General features: G+C 43.3%; 1 protein-coding gene across 1 annotated transcript in view; it reads right to left on the minus strand.

Annotated features, from left to right (window-relative positions):
• Window positions 1-9,386: 9,386 nt before the first annotated feature.
• Window positions 9,387-19,937, minus strand: part of MACO1 (macoilin 1) — a 33,860-nt gene continuing 23,309 nt past the window's right edge. The window contains exons 7-11 of the mRNA XM_054086387.1: window positions 16,495-16,653; window positions 16,121-16,303; window positions 15,216-15,336; window positions 13,544-13,718; window positions 9,387-11,283 (exon numbers count right to left, since the gene is read on the minus strand). Coding sequence (XP_053942362.1) covers window positions 11,081-11,283; window positions 13,544-13,718; window positions 15,216-15,336; window positions 16,121-16,303; window positions 16,495-16,653 — 841 coding nt within the window. The 3' untranslated portion in view covers window positions 9,387-11,080. The remainder of the gene's footprint in view (window positions 11,284-13,543; window positions 13,719-15,215; window positions 15,337-16,120; window positions 16,304-16,494; window positions 16,654-19,937) is intronic.

Below are 19,937 nucleotides of genomic sequence, written 5' to 3' on the forward strand. Positions count from 1 at the left end.
AAAGGACCTCAAAGCCCATCCAGTCCCACCCCCTGCCATGGGCAGGGACACCTCCCACTGGATCAGGGGCTCCAAGCCCCATCCAACCTGGCCTTGAACACCTCCAGGGATGGGGCAGCCACCACTGCTCTGGGCACCCTGGGCCAGGGCCTCCCCACCCTCACAGCAAAACATTTGTTCCTAAGATCTCATCTCAATCTCCCCTATTTCATCTGGTGCTATCGCAGAACAGATAAAGTTGCTACTTCACTAGAAAGTCAAGCAGATCAGATACACAAGCTGGGACCAACTCAATGGAATTTCTTACCCTTACCTTTTTTTTTTGCTTCCCCGTATCATTGTCTGTTTAAGAGCAGAGCAGGCACGCGGCTGGGACAGCTGAAATACAGAAGAAACTGCAACGCAAACTCAGTTACGGGCAAAGAGGAGGTCGCTAAGGGTTGGTCAACGCAACTACTACCAAACACGAAATGCTGAGAAAAATATAAGACAAAGGGCTGAGAAAATTCTCCCGTTCAGCCCTTCTCCCTCCGCTGTTTCTCTAGATCAGTTGCTATGGGCAAGAAGCTACCTGACCATTTTTCAGTTAAAAAAACCCCTTTTTGCAGCAAGTCGCAGTGACAGGGCTGAGAGCAGAACCTGCTGTCGCTCAGGGCTTTGCAGAGCTCTGCTTGACCCACTGGATAACGCTCCCCTTTGAGCGGTTTGGGATACGTGGGCTAACTGAACGGGCTCTCTCTGCAGCGAATAACTCTTGCCTTTATGTTTGAATACTTGAGGAGCGTTTTGACTTTATAAGTGTTGCTGCCATTTAGGAACACAGCATGAGAGTCAGCCTATTCATGCATTTCTTCGTGCTATAATATGGAGTAAAACTCATGGTTTCAGTTCCTCCAGCTTCTCCCTTGTCAATGCCTAAGTGGGGGTCCTGCTGTTCTGCAGCGCGTTACTACATCCCCCTCCTTTTTTCTTTAGCTATAGTAAATCAGAAACAAATTAAAGGAGAGGGACCAGAAGATATCAGATTCTTTTGTTAAGAATATGCATATATTTAAGTTTTCCTTTTATTATTCCTGAAGTTTAGCAGCTGTGGGCAGGATAAGGCATAGGAGGAAGCCAAATATTTGGCAAAACACCTGCCAGAGAAACTCCTACCTGTGAATTATTACATGGAGCCTTCACACTACCACGTGTCTAAGCCCATAAAAGCCCCCCCTCAGAAATACTGAACGTTTTAATAATGCCCCAAACATTTAAAGCAGCAAGAAATACAGAGCGATGTTTAAAACATTTCCCTGAGAAGCCAAGAAACAAAAATTCTGTTTTACAGATGGACAAGGAGGTAGAGAGAAGTTAAACAACTTCCTCCAGGATATGTATTCATCACGAGGAAGATGGTATTAGTTACAATGATCCTGATTTCCTGGCATTGTTCACAATTAGCCACGACCTCTCTAAAGCCCAAGATGCAAAATACAGGTTTTTGTAGTGAATCAGAGCAGAGCAGATGCTTCAAAAGCAAAGAACAAATGGCAAGAATGCTTTTTGTGAAGGAATAGAATCACAGCTTGTTTTGGGTTGGAAGGGACCTCAAAGCCCATCCAGTTCCACCCCCTGCCCTGGGCAGGGACACCTCCCACTGGATCAGGAGCTCCAAGCCCCATCCAACCTGGCCTTGAACCCCTCCAGGGATGGAGCAGCCACCACTGCTCTGGGCAACCTGGGCCAGGGCCTCCCCACCCTCACAGCAAAACATTTCTCCCTAAGATCTCATCTCAATCTCCCCTCTTTCATCTCAGAACCGTTCCCTCTCATCCTCTCCCTGCTCTCCCTGATCCAGACCCCCTCCCCAGCTTCCCTGGAGCCCCTTTCAGTCCTGGAAGCTGCTCTAAGGTCTCTTGAGAGCCTTCTCTTCTCCAGGCCGAACAACCCCAACTTTCTCACAGCCTGTCCTCGTAGAGGCTTAATAATAACAATAATGTTGTTAATAATTTGTTGTCAGCCAAACCTTTTTGCTTTACCAAGTACAGCTTGGTTTGTTTTAAATAGGCTTTAACAGAAAGCAGCTGCTCAGCCGAACTCGCAGCCTCTACAATCCTCAGGGTATGGATCTTCTCATGAACTATAAAAGAAGACTGGACCTCCATGCAGAGCTCTTCCTGCAGCAAATGGTTTTCCCCTCCTCTAATCAGCTGCCTGTTTTCTAAACGCTTGTATATGCCCAGTATTAATGATTTGCTGCCAGTTTTAACAGCAATTAGCAAACTGATGTTAAAGCTAAGCTGAAGCAGAGACAGACACTCAGCCATATGGAAATACTTGTGTATAAATACAAGTACAATGTACAATACCCGTACATATGGTAATACAAGTATTTGTATTTTCATCTGAAGATCAGGTAAAAGAGAGTAGGAAATATATTTCCAAATTTCTGTAGTACAGCCAGAAAATTACAGCCCTGTCCCAAGTGACAGGGACAGGACAAGAGGGAATGGCCTGAAGCTCCGCCAGGGGAGGGTCAGGTTGGATATCAGAAAAAACTTCTTCACAGAAAGAGTCATTGGGCACTGGAACAGCTGCCCAGGGAGGGGGTCGAGTCACCTTCCCTGGAGGTGTTTAAGGAATGGGTGGATGAAGTGCTGAGGGACATGGTTCAAGGGAGTGTTAGGAATGGTTGGACTCGATGATCCAATGGGTCCTTTCCGACCTGGTGATTCTGTGATTCTGTGAAAATTAAGAGTACGAGGCTTTATCAATCTGAATCTGAAAGGCACTGCTACTGGCAGAAATATATTACATTCTAAACATTACCTACAATGTATAGATTTATTTTAATGTCATGACAAAACCCACGTGAACTATTCTCAAGCGAATTCAAACAGGCACCTGGAGATACCGTGTCTTTGTGAAACGTTAAAGGGACCATTTGTACCCGGCAAGGCAGCCTGTGCGCTGATGGAAAGAGCCTTAAGGTCTCACTTTGCTGCAAGTGGGTTTGGCAAGTCATGCTAATGATATGTAAAAATGCCATTACAAAAGGGCAGGTCCATATTCACACTCTGCACTTGTGTTGATATAGTGACTCCTTGGAGGGGCAGACATGAATCTGTAAGTGTAGCAGCAGTTTAAAGCCTGTATTTCCAGCTCTTACTCAAGTTGCCAGCTCTGCCGGGGGCTCGAAACTGCTGCAACTCACACAGCAAGAGGAGTTTTGCAAAGATCCCAGCTTCTATCTGGGCAGCAGAACCCTGAGCTCCTCTGCAAACCCGGCCCAGAGCAGCCTGAGACAGCGGAGAAACCCAATAGCTCTGTACCCTACGGAAAGCTTCCTCTGTTTAAACCAGCGTACTTACACCTTGCTAGCCAGAATATAAGTTGGAAAAGGGGTGTTTGATTGATGTCTCTCTCTTCTTCTGCAAGCCCACCCAGGCTTTGAGCATTTCAGGGCAAAAAGCCCCCTCTTTGGCTCTATACCTACAACACACGGCACCAACACTCCAAGTTCGGTCCAGGCTTGTGAGCGCTACTTATGTATTACTGAAGGAAGTAATAAAAAAATGAGTTAAAAATAACTAAATGAGGAAAAAGGAGGAAAAAAAAGAAAGTGAATTCATGCCATAATCCTCATCTTAAAAGTAGAGCCGCGTGGCAGTGCCCGCTGTCCACAGCAGACAATGCAATAGCTCAGAGTTCAAAGGAGCCACTGTGGAGAATCGCATTTCAATTAGGAAGCCAAAGGAATGAGCTAATGAAGGTCAACTCCACAACAACAGGGCACTAATAGGACGTATTCCAGCATTAGTGTGGTTTCTCCCTGCCCCATTTTAAAATTTGCTTTAAAGTGTTAATTTATCTCAGAGTATTTGTAAACACAGGGTATGCAGTTACTTTCGATGATGGGCATCTTTACTATAAATTGAACTTTAATGAAAAGTATTATTCTTAACCGACCAAAATCTAAACCATCTCCTCTATAGAAGTCAAGATACATCTCATACCCCTTTGCAAACAGAGGAGAGTTTCAGCAACTCGTTTTTAGCCCTAAGAAGTCAGCTATCAGATCACAAACCGGACTGTGGTCCAGGACTAAATGTCTTCCAGCTGCATTTCTAAATAATACCTTTCTTTTATGGGACTTCTGGATAGCAAAGACATAATAGCTTGAAAGGTAACCTGAATCACCATGGACCTTTGAAAGGTATAAGCTGTAATATCAGTGTTCCCCAGGGAAAAGAGTTCCTGGCAGGCTGTGGCTGCAGCAGGCAGGCACACGATAAAGGTGCTTCAGTGGGTGAGTGATATCAACCATGGACAGGAGATGGAGAAACCCAATAGCTCTGTACCCTGCGGAAAGTTTCCTCTGTTTACACCAAGCTTCAACCAAGGATCTGTATTGTTTTGGTTTCTATAACAGAAAGCTTCTGGGTATGGATAATAAAGCAAAGCCTTCCTCCTTCCCTTCCTTTGAATCTCTGTTCAGTCTCATGTGGCTGAATGTTTACATATTGATCATACTTTATTATCACCCAAGTCCATATATGCTACTGTGCTCTGCTGAGACCTCACCTGGAGTCCTGCGTTCTGTTCTGGAGTCATCAGCACAGAAAGGACATGGAGCTGTTGGAGTGAGTCCAGAGGAGGCCATGGAGATGATCCAAGGGCTGGAGAGGACATGGAGCTGTTGGAGTGAGTCCAGAGGAGGCCACGGAGATGATCCGAGGGCTGGAGAGGACATGGAGCTGTTGGAGTGAGTCCAGAGGAGGCCACGGAGATGATCCAAGGGCTGGAGAGGACATGGAGCTGTTGGAGTGAGTCCAGAGGAGGCCACAGAGATGATCCGAGGGCTGGAGAGGACATGGAGCTGTTGGAGTGAGTCCAGAGGAGGCCACGGAGATAATCCGAGGGCTGGAGAGGACATGGAGCTGTTGGAGTGAGTCCAGAGGAGGCCACGGAGATGATCCAAGGGCTGGAGAACCTCTCAGGCTGAGAGAGTTGGGGTCGTTCAGCCTGGAGAAGAGAAGACTCCAGGGAGACCTCAGAGCAGCTTCCAGAGTGGAAAGCGGCTCCACAAAAGCCATTCTGTGATTCCTGAGATCTCTGGTCTTCTCAAGATGAATTTCCTATTCTCGTGCAGAACAGAAACACTATGAAATAACATTCAAACGTCTGTCTAAAAGGAAACAGTTCCCCCCCCCCCCCAGTATTTTGGTGTTGGAATGATGTTCAGGGTTTGCTCTCTGAGCAGGGCCAGGTTCTCTCCAGGCATCCTGGGCCCTCTCGTGGCTGCTTTGGAGAGAACACAAAGTTCTTTGCCTCAGCAAGTTCAGCTCTTCAGGTCCTCCAGATCTCAAATACTTTCATTATAATTGAAAATTAAGGACAGGCTGAGAGAGCTGGGGTTGTTCAGCCTGGAGAAGAGAAGGGGAGACCTTAGAGCAGCTTCCAGGACTAAAAGGGGCTCCAGGAAAGCTGGGGAGGGGCTGTGGATCAGAGAGGGCAGGGAGAGGATGAGGGGAATGGTTTTCAGCTGAAAGAGGGGAGATTGAGGTGAGATGTTGGGGAAAAATGTTCTCCTGTGAGGGTGGGGAGGCCCTGGCCCAGGCTGCCCAGAGCAGTGGTGGCTGCCCCATCCCTGGAGGGGTTCCAGGCCAGGTTGGATGGGGTTTGGAGCCCCTGATCCAGTGGGAGGTGTCCCTGCCCATGGCAGGGGTGGAACTGGATGGGCTTTGAGAACCTTTCCAACCCAAACCATCCCGATTCTATGATACCTTCAGGCTCATTGTCAGCCGCGGGCCCTGCTGCCCTCCAAAGAGCCTCAGGGGCTTAACCACATTCCCACGGGGAGCGGATGCACCACACGGTATCTCATTGGTTTACTTTTTGATACGTAGGGCTAAAAGCAGATAAGCATAAATCTTCTGATAAAAATTGCTTGTATTCTACACGCCAGTTAATTCATAGAGAGGTCTAAGGAAAAAACCAACCCATAGCATATATGGGAAAGAACTCGCAGATAAACAGATGGTGGTTTAAGTGACGAAACCCCTGAAGAGGTTACAAAAACCACAGATATTGCCTAAAAAAATCATCAGGATACCGAATTGTTTAGTCAAGGTTAATGAAAGTTAGGATATAGTGGCGAACGCATGAGGAAACAGATTGGATTAAGTGAGCAATTTCAAGATAAAGGTTTAAAAATGCTGGTGTACTTCAATCTTGTAAGAATCCCCTGGTTTTAGCACCATCTTAAATTGTCGTTAAAATGCTTGTCATGCGTTTTGCATAAGGAACGTTTCAATCAGACTTCGAACGGAATGGCTTGAAAGCAAAGGATAAGAACCTTCACCTGCAGCCGACACTTGTTTTGTCATCAAGGTGCTGCGTTCCTGCCGTGTTTGTCGGGAAAAAGAGATCACTTTAGGGGAGATCAAAGAAAGCTGCATTCCCCACAATCCCGCACCGCTTTTGGAGCAGTTCCCGAAGCGCGTAAAGAGAGCGGGTTACTCTAACTGCCACTATTATTTTATTATAATCCAACCATTATTGTTCATACCGGCTAAATTTTGATGGGAAATAATTTCTCGTTAATTATGCAAGATGGACAGTTTAAAGATTTTTATTGTGAGCAGTAAAGCATAGTATTTTCCGAACCTGACAACATGCTTTGTAACACCATAATTAATGCTCAGAGGGATTATAGGTAAATGAGCCACTTGCATTTGAACTTGATGGAAATGGACTCTTGCTCTTCTTTTCTGCCTGCTCCCCTTTATTAGAAAGGCTTTAGTCAAATTGTTGTGTGTTATTTTAATGCGTTTTAGGAGCTGATTCAATTAAGCTACTGTGGCATCTCAGATTTCATTTTTATAATCTATTATGGATTAAGCTGATGAAGGTCTGCTTCTGACCTTGACTTCCAAATTACAATACAAGCAAAGGAAGAGTCTATCAGTAAAGAAACACATCCCTATTCCCGGGAACAACGTTATTCTCAATAGCTGGTGCTGTTGGTAAATGGTTGAACGTTTTAATAGAGCTTTTTCTACCAAACGCTATCGGAAGGAGTCTGAATTTCATTTTGAAGTGCAAAAGATCCATCTGGTGCAGACAAATGTCATTAATAACCACATATTTGGAGCAGCCAGCTCCTGGGCACAATAATAGCAGGATTAGGGAATGCTGAAAAGCACATTTCTATTGGGCTAAGAAGCTATCTTGGAGCCAGTTACTCCAGAGTGTAGTTCCAGTGTGCTTAAGGCAATGCTGGGGTAAGCAAACAACTTCCCAATCCGATTCAACAATTAAGAAAAAGGAAAAACAAACCGCAAGTTTGTTTTCCTTCACCGCTTCAGAGGAAATAACTGCTTTAAGATAGATGGAAGTCCTTCTGCTTTCCTGCACTGAGGTTTGTATCTTAAGCTTCCTTTCAGCCAGCCAGGGAGGACATCTCAGTCCAAGCAGTAATTTTTCACTTTCTGGAAGCTATTTGATGAAGACTGAGTTCAGTACATGCATTTAAGCCTCTCCTTCCCCATCACCAAGAAATATGCTATGAAAGGGGAGCAAGTTCATCTCGGCGGTTATCAAACAGATTCTATGAATAATGACCTTTTCGTTAAATATTAAAAATAAAATTACATACTGCTTTCTGCTCTACTTAAAATTTTAGTGAGGATAAACCCCAAGGTGCTCAAAACCGTTACAGAGGAGTCCTGCTTTCCCATTAACTTTTCTTTTTGGACTTATGCTGGCTGGAAAAAAAGTTGTGGATACTTCAGTCTCTCTTTAGCAGCTCTCTAAAGTGTTTGCCCACTGTAATATTTCAAAATTGACTGTAGAAAAACCAAAACATCCTAGGTGACCCTTCTGCAGGATTATGGTCTTAGATTCCCCATATAGTAATCTTGTGAGTACAATTGATGATGAATCATTGAGATGTTTTCCACTTCAGACATTTAAATATTTAAGGATTCCGGGACAGGCTGGTGGAAGATTTGAGTGCTTAAATGAACTCCTTCCACTCACTCCGCTTATCCTGCAGAGCAGAGTAGTGTCTGCAAATACTTTCACCTTTCCTAAAGCAACATTTCCATTTGGACTTGAGGAGGGAATGCAACTTCTGCTGCACTGCAACGTGATTACTTAAAATGGCAAACTTATTTATAATGTACCTTGAATTTTCCCTTTTAGAGTGGGAAGTGATCATAGACTCATGGAATGGTTTGGGTTGGAAGGGACCTCGAAGCCCAGCCAGTTCCAACCTCCCTTCCATGGGCAGGGACACCTCCCACTGGATGAGGGGCTCCAAGCCCCATCCAACCTGGCCTGGAACCCCTCCAGGGATGGGGCAGCCACCACTGCTCTGGGCAGCCTGGGCCAGGGCCTCCCCACCCTCACAGCAAAACGTTGCTTCCTAAGATCTCATCTCAATCTCCCCTCTTTCAGCTGAAAACCAATCGCCCTGATCGTTTCCCTGCACTCTCTGATCCAGAGCTCCTCTCCAGCTTTCCCGGAGCCCCTTTCAGTCCTGGAAGCTGCTCTAAGGTCTCCCCACAGCCTTCTCTTCTCCAGGCTGACCAACGCCAACTCTCTCAGCCTGTTCTCATACGGGAGGTGCTCCAGCCCTTGGATCACGTTCGTTGCCTTCTCTGGACTCACTCCAACAGTTCCATATTCTTCGTATGATCTCTGTGTATGTCAGAGTAGTGGTGGTTTGAAGAGAAAGGGAAAGAACACGTGCTCAGGGCAGTGGGAGGTTCTGGCAATGCTCACAGCGGAATGACAGAACAGCTGAGATCAGAATTTCTTGACATCTGAATAATTTTACCTGGAGGCCTAATACAGTCAAAGAAGAATACTGACGGCAGGACCAGCTACAGCAGCAGCCGAGATGTAGAAGACAGCTCGTTTACTCTAAATACAACTGCAGGATGCCCAATAAAAAGATTTTACAACAGGAACTGTGGCTGCTAAGAGAATCAAGCAAATATACTGAGAAGCAGGGACAAGTTGTTCTTTCTTTTTGTCTAGGCAAGGACAATGCTTAAACCTTCAAACCACCCATCTCGGCTTTGCTTTTGTAGTAAAAGAGAATAGCTGGGAAGGAACAAAGGCTTAATCTACAGGCAGACTTGTGCAATTCTCAAGAAATTAACTTTTTTTTTGCGAGCCCACAGCAGGGTAAACTTGCAAAGTTTATAAATTGAATAGAAAAAGCATCTGTTCTTCCTTCTGCTTCAGAGGAGCGAAGCTCTGTTGCAAAAGAGAAGACTTACCTGGAATAACAGAGCATTCCTTAAACAAAGTGTATCCTTTATACCAGGCTAAATCAGGTCAGTTAAAAAGGCAAAAATAACTTGCTGGTTTTCATCTGCAAGAAACTGTTTATTCTTTGTAAACCCCACAGAAAAAAAAAAGAATGCAGCCAAGACCAAGTATTGAACGAAAATTGTGCCCAAGTAGGCAGCAAAAGGGGGGAACCTCAACACAAAAAGTCAGTGACAATATCTCATGTTTTGCACAAAGATGGAAAACCTATGACATTTTCTGAGTAACACTTCCATGGTGACAGTTACACAAGATGAGTCAAAAATGCAAATGACAGCAACATGCACACCTGGCTAAAGCTAGAAGGTTTATCCCAAAAGAATCTCTGTGGTTAAAATGAGGAAACTTTAATAATTTTATTGACTTGAGTGTCCTACTTTCTTTGTTTTTAATGAGGCAGCCATGCCAATTAACAGGAGACTTAAAGAAAAGGTTTCTTTTCAGAAGACCTTCTTCCTTCCAGAGTCCAGTGCGTGTTTGCAGAGTCATAATATGTTTAATTCTGCTAGTTTCCAAGATAATTTTGCTTCCCACCCCTCCAATCCCCACTGAACCTGAAAAATCTAAACCCCTTCAGAAGCTGCCAGTGCAAATGCTTTCCAGCAACGTAGATCATAATACATTTTTAACTTAAACCTTTGCAATTTTGATGGGTTGCCTTTAAAACTCCTTGGCACAACAGCTGAAGAACACTCAGCTCCATTTAAATGGGCAAACATAAGGTGATATAAAGTGTAAATCACTTGAATAAAATAAAATAAAAAAAAAAAAAAACCCAGAACTGCAGCTTTTATTAGCCAGCTTTACAGTCTCTTGTATACAGTACATTGCACAGTTCCGCCTTCACGACAACGCTTCCTGGATTAATAGTGTGCCTTCCACAATGCAGTATAATCAAGGCAAGTTACAGAACACTGCTGAGTTTATATCAAAATAAACAGAAGATGTACCCTTGGTTTATAATGAACATCCAAATTCCCATGTACAATTTGCAGTCGACTCTGTAATGAGCTTGATATATAAGCCAGATGACAGTGAAGGGGGGAAAAAATAGTTTAAATTATCAAGTTTCCTCTTGAAATGTCTTTTCCCAAGGCACTGTGAACAAGACTGTTAGCAATTCTCACTGACTAAAAACACCAATGGGAGTATAAATATTTCACACAACAACCACCGTCACATCAGCTATTTCTCTTATTCTTGCCCTTAAACACCGCCCCTGAAATTTGTTTGGTCCTTGGAGGGGTAAATCAAATTCTCTTCTGTCACATCACGTATTTGTATTTAATACATCTATAAATCAAAGCTTTGTTAGATTATTTAACCCTTTCGCTGTAAAAACTAAAGGTTTTTTTTTTCTCACTATTTCTCAATGAATCAATAAATTCGCCTCGATTATTAAAAAAAAAAAAAACAAAAAAAAAAGAAAGGGTTGAAAATCAAGCAAAGCCCTGTATTTTTCAAGAGGAAACCATGCAAGAGTACATAAAAAGGCAAAATTGGCTACTTGAAAACCAAGAATTGTTTTTAATGCATTGGCCAAGGAAAATAAATTGCAAAGTTCTGTGAGGTTTTCTAAAAATTTACAAGAAAAACTGATGGGCAGTTCTAGTCAATCCAGATGTTCTTTTATCCTGTTTTAAATGACAACAAATACAGTCTCACACAATACAATTTCATCTTGACTGCAAGTGACACTCCTGTGTGATGCCTTCAGCATGACAGAATTACTGGGCAAAAAGAAAATTGGCATTCATTTCTTCAAGGGCTGATAAACAGAGGCATTGGGATCAAGTCCAGAAGGGCTGGTCTCCACAAATTTGGAAGAGTAATGTGGGGAAACAGGACTCAGAGTGCTGGTGGCTGCAGTGTACGTTATGCTGGGCATTACTGCCATAACTTCTGCAATCTTCTGTTTTAGGTCCTTGATTTCCTGATCTTTTTGAATTATTTGCCCTGAAACAGCAAATAACATCACTCAGAACCAGCAGTGTCTTCACCCTCCACCCAACCCATTCAATGATCAGAGCTGTTGAAGTAAAGCACCCAGAAGATGTTCAGCGCTTGACCATGACATTTGTAAAAGCACAACTCGCCGGACTCCTGGTTTGTGTTGAGGAACTATGTTTAGTTACCACTACTTAACCACGTAACACAGCACTGACATTAGATTTTCATAGAATCATAGAATAGTTAATGTTGGAAGGGACCTTAAAGATCATCCAGTTCCAATCCCTCTGCTCCAGGCAGGGACACCTCCCTCTGGCTCAGGCTGCCCAAGGCCCATCCAACCTGGCCTGGAACACCTCCAGGGATGCGGCAGCCACACCTTCCCTGGGCAACCTGGGCCAGTGTCTCACCACTCTCATGGTGAAGAAATTCTTCCTAATGTCCAGTCTGAATCTGCCCCTCTCCAGTTTACACCCGTTCCCCCCAACCTGTCCCCACAAGCCTTTATGAATAGTGCCTCTCCAGCTTTCCTGGAGCCCCTTTAGGTACTGGAAAGTCATTAGAAGGTCTCCTCTGAGCCTTCTCTTCTCCAGGCTGAATAAGCTCAACTGTCTCAGCCTGTCCTTGGATGGAAGGTGCTCCAGCCCTCAGGTCATCTCTGTAACCTCCTCTGGACCCATTTCAACAGCTCCATCTCCTCCTTACATTGAGGATTCCAGGTCTTGACACAGTATTCCAGATGAGGTCTCACAAGAGAGGAACAGAGGGGCAGAACCACCTCCCTCCCTGCTGCCCACGCTGCTTTTGATGCAGCCCAGGATACGGTTGGCCTTATGGGCTATGAGCGCACGTTGCTGGCTCATGTCAAGCTTCTCATCAACCATCCCCCCAAGTCCTTCTCTGCAGGGCTGCTCTCAATCACATCATCCCCCACTGTGTACTGAAAATGGGGATTGCCCTGACCCAGGTTCAGGACCTTACACCTGGCCTTGTTGAACCTCATGAGGGTTGGAAGGGACCTCAAAGCCCAGCCAGTCCCACCCCCTGCCATGGGCAGGGACACCTCCCACTGCATCAGGGGCTCCAAGCCCCATCCAACCTGGCCTGGAACCCCTCCAGGGATGGGGCAGCCACCACTGCTCTGGGTAACCTGGGCCAGGGCCTCCCCACCCTCACAGCAAAACATTTCTTCCTAAGATCTCATCTCAATCTCCCCTCTTGCAGCTGAAAACCATTCCCCTCATCTTCTCCCTGCACTCCCTGATCCAGAGCCCCTCCTCAGCTTTTCTGGAGCCCTTTTCAGTCCTGGAAGCTGCTCTAAGGTCTCCAGGGAGCCTTCTCTTCTCCAGGCTGAACAACCCCAACTCTCTCAGCCTGTCCTCATAGCAGAGGTGTTCCAGCCCTCGGATCATCTTTGTGTTCTCCTCTGGACTCGTTCTAACTCGTTGAACTTTTCTGTTCACATTTTACAAGCCCTTCCAGGAACAGTGTTTGCTTACTGTGCTATTGACTTTATTTTCAAGCCTCTCCTCTTCCCGCTATTTTTCTAACCCTGCTTTGTGCCCATTCCCAACATTACTCCAGCTACTTTGAAACTACGTAGAAAGAAACACCAATGAAATAAAACAAAAGAAAACAAAAAATCTCACTCTAATCACATTTCCCTGCATCCACGCAAACTTCTGCAGGGAAATTAAACAGGTATCAAATTAAAAGTTCCATTTGATTCTGCTTCAAGGTTTGCAGAGCTGAGCACAGGGAACCTGAGCGGGTTTTTACACTGGCTTCGTGCTCCCTCTGGTGGCTTCCACACCAGCCCAACACCATTATCCAATGCTCCCCTCACCAGCATGAAGTTTAAGACACGTTGGGTTATTTTTTTCTGCCACATTTAGGTTGTATTTACTTCAGGAGCATCAAAATATTATCAGGATTCAAGGACAGCAGCTTAATAGGTGGCAACGATGATTTCACCCTCTCTCTTTAAAAGAAGTTTTCCAGCTTTAAGGTAATGATTTATAAAAATGCAGAAAATCATGCTAAATTAACTTAAACACCCATCTTGATGTTTAATAGTTTGGGGAAATTAGGCCACCTGATCAGCGGGACTGATTAGGCTCTCATTCACGAAGCTGTGAAAGACAAAAACCCCACTGAAAGCTGAGTGGGGGCCACAGCTCATCCCTAAATAAAAAGGTAGGATATTCTGTCATATTTTTGCGGTTCCATTCAGCACTATGCGTTGAATTAACCTATCCCACGTTACCTTGGGCAATCTCAAGCTGCCGTTTTGCATCTCCTAATGCAGAGAACAGATCCAGCTTGATTCTTGTCTCTGCACTCAGGCTGTTCTCTAAGTGCTGTGTTTTATCCTGCATGGCTGAAAGTGCTGACATTAACACCTCCGTATCCTTCTCATTTTCCTTGTACTTCCGCAGTTCCTGTAGGAGTAATTAGGACAAATGTTATTCTCATCGACTTTACACATGAGATATACTGAGAAGCCTTTCTCTTCCCAACAGCACACCACTGGGCAGGGTATTAATACAGTAAAATTAAAATGATGGTTAATTAAGGACACTGTAATATTACCTCCAGTAATTATACACGGCCATCATACAAGTGATTAAAGCCATATTGTACAATGCATAATTACAGTGTGGTGAGCAAGTATCATTTACTCTGCTTCCCAGCCCTCTATCATCCGTATCGAGGCTCTCCACCCAGAAATCCTCCTCAGCACTTCCCGTGCCAGCTACGCAGCCACACGGTGCTCTTAGCCAAACCATGGAACATGAAAAAGACTTCCCACAAGCAAAATGCCTAGAATGGGGATGGATCTCTTGCTAGACAAAGTGGTACTAAATAAGCATTTTAAGCTATTTCAATTGGCTGATGGGAGGGATTTCTTTATCTCAGAAAGCTCCTCACATTGAACCTAACTGTGCTGCAACCCAAGAAATTTAGAAGAGAGAAAAAGCGAGAGAGAATATTCCGCACACCAGAAACTGGGACCGTGGTCTGTGATGTATGCATTAACATTTTGACTAAGGAAAAAGAGAAATACTAGAGAAAAAAAAGGTTCTATACTCTTAAATGAATAAACGACAATACAAAGGGGGAAATGCCTGTAACAAAAAGCCTCCCTAACATTTTGAAGATGATAATAAAAATATAGCTGGCTTTAACGATTTGAAAGCCGTGCTCTCATTCTCCATGGATGAACCACAGTTGTTTTCAAGGGTTTGTTAAACCCAGGAACAACAAGGCTGCATATGTTATTTGGAAACAAGTTCATGACAACACCAGGTGGATTTTGACGAGTGTCTAAAAAACCTCCAGACATTAGAAATATATATATATATATATATATATATATATATATATATATATATGCAAACTGTCAGTTGACAGCCCAAGTGCATCTTCAAAAAGAGACATTTTAAAGGAGTTAGGTCAACTAAACTCACACATTTGAGCTCTTAAACTCCCAACACGCCAGACAATGTGTCTGCTCCAAGTCTACCACAATGTTCTTTCAATATTCAAACCCCAATCCTGTCTGGCCAGTGATTAAGACTGCATCAAGTAAGCAATCTCACTTCTTCGCAGTGAAATTCATAATGATACTGAGTGGCAATAAGCTTCTTGCATTAGGCAAAAAATGTGGTTGAGAGGATGATATTCTCAGTCTACCCAGATCATTGGTTCAGGGAGAAAACACTAACAATTTAAACCACTGAATGGTGTGGAGCTGAAGTTATTAACCTTCCTTATACCCATGTTCTTACAAAGCCTGATGCAAGACACACAAGACAGACATCTGAAGAGCCTAATTCTGGAAGGTGTTGATTGCCTCTTATGTAGATCCACCAGTTTCAAAGGGCTGAAAGCAGTCATTGTGGTGCTGATCTAAGCCCCTGGTGCTTTCTCATTACCTGAACTTTCATTTCTAGTTCTCGTATCTGATCTTCTTTGAGCTTTATGTCAATTGTTAGCTTCTTGCACTCTGTCTCCAGCTCTCGGATACGATTTCGTAAAGTTTCAGTACATTCTCCTCTGCAGAAAAGAAAAAAAAACAACATTAAAAGAGGAGATGATGAAATAAGAATAAGGCTGTCATTCCTGAACTGTTTAGAACATGAAAATTAATATAAATACTGAAGGATAAAAAGAGGAAGCTAACTTTGTTCTTTTCAGCATGAGAATTTCCTTCTCTTCAGCAAGAGAAAGCTGCAAAAAATTACTCAATGTTATGCCTCAAGTATTAGGAAATGTGGAATACTTATGAAATATGGAGAACAGAAAAGCAGAAATAATTATTTTCAGACACTTGGAGCACTGCAGATTAAAGTCATCCACACTTGTGCCATGCTTTCATCTGGAAAAGCTTCCCATCTATGCCCCTACGTTACACCACTATGCTGAAGAGAGCAGAAAACGTTCCAGACGTGAGAACAAGGCAGTATTTCGGCCAGCATCACAGCATGAATCCTTGATCCACAGTCCCCATGTGAAAGGGGACATTCCTTTTGATAAAACAGAGTGACCCAGGCAGGATGCAACACCTCTGTGTCAGCACAATCGAGGTAGAGCAGATAATTTAGAGCATGTGCATCCTTGTAAATGTAGTGTATCCGAGTACTCAGACTCAGGTTCATGGAAGGAGAGCCCTCCCACTGCCTTCACACAAACAAACCTCTCCATACCAATAAAGCTTTCTCTAAAAAAATCAAATACAAACTGCTTCTTTATGTAAAGAATGCAAAATGCCTCCCCAAATCCCTGCCAAAACACATCCCAGTAGCAACAGTGACATCCCAGTAATGGCAGGACCAAGTACCTGGTAGCAGCAGCAAATGCGACAGCCCGTGCAGCAGTTGCTTCTTCCAATTTCTTTCTTTTCTTTTCTTCCATTAATTGTTTTTCTACAAAGGCTCGTGCCTCCTGCTCTGCCTTTAGTTTCTTCTCCAACTGGCTGATCATTTGTTTGTCTTTTTGTTTCATTTGTACAGCATTGTGTAATCTGGAAGGGAACAGGTATGGGAGTTAACGAAGGATTTATTTACCAAATATAAATTGCTGTCAGTGCTCCCAAATGAGTCTTGCTGGATTTGCAGGCAAGTGCCTCAAGTTTTGTGGAGTCTTAACACAATAATTCCCCTTTACCAGACCACAGCCATCAGCTAACTTACACTACGGGCTAGAAACACGTACTTGTTCTGCAGCAGTTCGTTTTCTTGCCGGAGCTGCCCGATTTCAGATCGAATTCCCCGCTCTGTGTTGGTCAGAGAACTGATCTGACTCCGTAGCTCCTGTTCAATCTGCCTGCTCGCTTGCAGGTCAGCCTTTAACTTTTTAATATCTTGTTCCAACCTAAGAAAGACAATTATAGAAGACAATTTCAACTTTATTTCCCAGTTACCTGAAGGTTAAAACATGTTATATAAAAATAAGCGGAATAAACAACATACCATCTGCCAACCCACCCAAACCCTTGATTCTTAAAATAATAAACTCTCAGAAATTATGTCCATCCTTGCTAAATAATAATGATGTTTTATATAACTACACATATATAGCTCTATGTATAGCTAGACACACGCTTCATAACCTCCCACGGGAATTTTGTTTTCCTCCAGGCACTGCAAAGTTGTAAAATAAATCCTATGGAATTACATTTTTCCCCTTCCTGTGGAAGTGCAGTGGATAAGTCCGAGAAGTTGTAAACAAGGGGTACACAGCAATACATTTTACTTTTCTCAACAAATCCCGAGTTTGATTTGTTCGCTAGAGCTGAGCTATGGAGCAGACTGCTGAATTCTCACCTAACCATGGTTTTTCATTTGAAGTACATGATGTGCATGCGGAATGAAGAGTACGTGTGAAGTCATCCACAGTTCAGGAGTCAGTAAATTTAGTTTTAATTGCTCCTGAACACAGACCATCTGCTATACACTTAATTGTAGCTTTAGAAAGTTCCTGAAGGCTCATGCAAGCTTATTAATTACAATATTTTCAACCAAAATTGTTTAAATAAAACACAAATTGCTGAACAGAGACTCTTCACCTTAATTTTTCCCCCATATTTTCAAAATAAGATTATTGATTCCTAGAATAAAAGCCCATCACAGGTGAATAATCAACCATTTTTTAATAAGCACTGTGTTGCGTACTTATTTAAAGCAAATGTGCCTCTCAGTGATTCACACAAAATCCTCACTTGCTCTGTCAGTCATTGATTTAAAAGTTTCAATGTTCATAACGAAAATAGAGATGTTTTTATTTCCCATACAGAATTAGCAGTAGGCAAACGTTAAGACTTGGGGAAAATGGTGACAAAAGCCAACACAAGCTGCCCTTATTGACACTCGCTAGCGCGGATGAACAGCGATAGCTTTTTGTCCTCACAAGGAAAACACTTGGCTCTTCTGGGCTTCAGTGCAGGAAAATCTCACCCTAAAACACTAGTGAGAGATGTAAAGATACGAGGCATAAGAACACCCTGTGGGAATGAATCAAGAGGTTAAATATGGAATCATTGAACTAATGGAAATACATAAAGCATGTCTGCAATAGGCTGGAACCGCACAGAAGAGGTCAACTGGGCAAGTTAACAGCGAAAAAAGGCCACTAAAGCAGCATGGTCTATAATACGTTCATATAACTCAGCTGCTCGGATCCCACTTTCTGCAGTGGTACTGAGCTGTCCTTCTAGTTACACCTGAACTACGCAACTGGTAGAGTGTAAATTGTGGTCAAATGTAATTTTAACAAGAAAAAAACCCCCAATTTATACCTAGTAGGCAAATAGTAATAGTACAAAGCAAACACGCATTTCCTATTGAAGGCCACAAATCACCTCAAGAGTTTCTACTCTGTTGTAGAAGGAAAAGAATTTGCAAACCTAACCAAATATTCATCCGACTACGTAACTATAGCACATAAATAAAAACTGGAAACCCATCAGCAGAGGTTACCAGGTATTTTCCCCCATGTTCAGTGTGTGAAGTGACAGAGCTGGACAGCCACTGGGCGAAGATGTAACAGTGCAATTCCATCCTCCAACTTTCAACTTACTAACTGAAGAAAGCAGGATGCTGTAGGAAGCTTTATGAGACTGTTTATGCCAGCAGGTGATTGTTTTAAATCTACGTTTTCATAAATACAGTGAAAAAAATGGTTGGTAGGATGATGTAAAGGACTGCAAATAAATCACACATACTTTACATTGCTGAGTATCCATAAATAATTTCAACACACAAAGTGAGAACTGTGAAGATAAGACAGCTGTAAATTGACTTTCCCTATAACTAAGACCATGTCAAGCTTGCTCAAATAGGATATACAAGATTTATTGTGACTATTTAGTATTCCAAGAAAAGCAACGCTGATCAAATAAAGCCCAAATAAATCGGAGGTACTGGCACAGGACAAGCTGAATTTGTATTTTTGGCAACAGAGCATTGACATTGGTTCAAACTTTTCTGGCCATCTGGTTTGTGGCATTCCTGCCGGTTTCAGGGAGGGCTCTGTACCTGCAGCGCGCGTGGAGCTGCTCCAGACTGTGCTGGAAGGAAAGATGAAATCTGAGTAATCGGTAGAGCACACACAAACGTGACCAGAAAGGATGTTGGCTTTCCAGACCGGCAGGAAATACATGAGGCCACAAGCCACAGCCTTCCATTTTACTCAGTGTAGGTAAATGTTCAGCCAGAGCCGTGCACATTAAATTTGTGAGAATCAGGACTGGGAACTATTGTACAATCATGATCCATCATTCAAATCCTGTCTGAACAGAGCCAAAGCCTCATGGATATCCTTTCCACCCTAACCTTTCAAGCATGCTCCAAGCAACAAATACTCATCCTTTCACTCTGAGGGACCACTGAGGACTTTGGGGGACTTTTATAGGAACATGAGACCAAGCTGCCCTTCGTTATGGCTGTAAATCACAAAGTAGCCAGGGTTAAATTCCACAAGAGTTGATCAAATTCTGAGTGCTTCCACTGTTTATGAAAAAGCAGCAGCCACACCACTAAAATACATCCAGGTGACCACACACCGACAGAACACGACTGCCTACGAGCAGCTGGCATTGTTCACCTGCAACCCTTAATTCATAAATGCTGCAAAGAGGAGTTTCCTTTCCTCAGAAACTGCCGTAAGGAGTGAAATGGAAACTCTATACTTTGAGCATCCCTTAAATCATGAAGACTCTGTGATTTACCGGCCACCACAAACAGCTCAGCTCACAGTCCATTCAAGAGTGAAAGAGCGGCAACTTCACTGGTTCCATGTACTCTAACGAAAGGATTCTCTGCATCGGAACTTTCCAGGCCACTCTGCAGTGAAGAGATTATATTCTGTTGTGGAACAATCATTCCTATCAGTACAGATGACCCAACTCAAAGAGTCAAAAGGCAGAATGACATATGCAAAACAGGACCGATGGACATGCGAAGTGTGATCAACGATTGTAGAGCAATTCCACAGGGGCAGAAGAGAATTAAACCACAGAAAACTAATCTATTCCAACTCAACGGTAGAAAAAAAGAAATACTGTAAATGTATCTGTCAATGGATTTGTTCAGAATAAGTTCTAAAGGAAGATTTTACCAGATTTTAGTGACTCCTTTTCAGTATGCTGTAGGTTTTGT

Source organism: Cuculus canorus, chromosome 22, assembly GCF_017976375.1.
Source record: "Cuculus canorus isolate bCucCan1 chromosome 22, bCucCan1.pri, whole genome shotgun sequence".
NCBI classification, from domain to species: domain Eukaryota; kingdom Metazoa; phylum Chordata; class Aves; order Cuculiformes; family Cuculidae; genus Cuculus; species Cuculus canorus.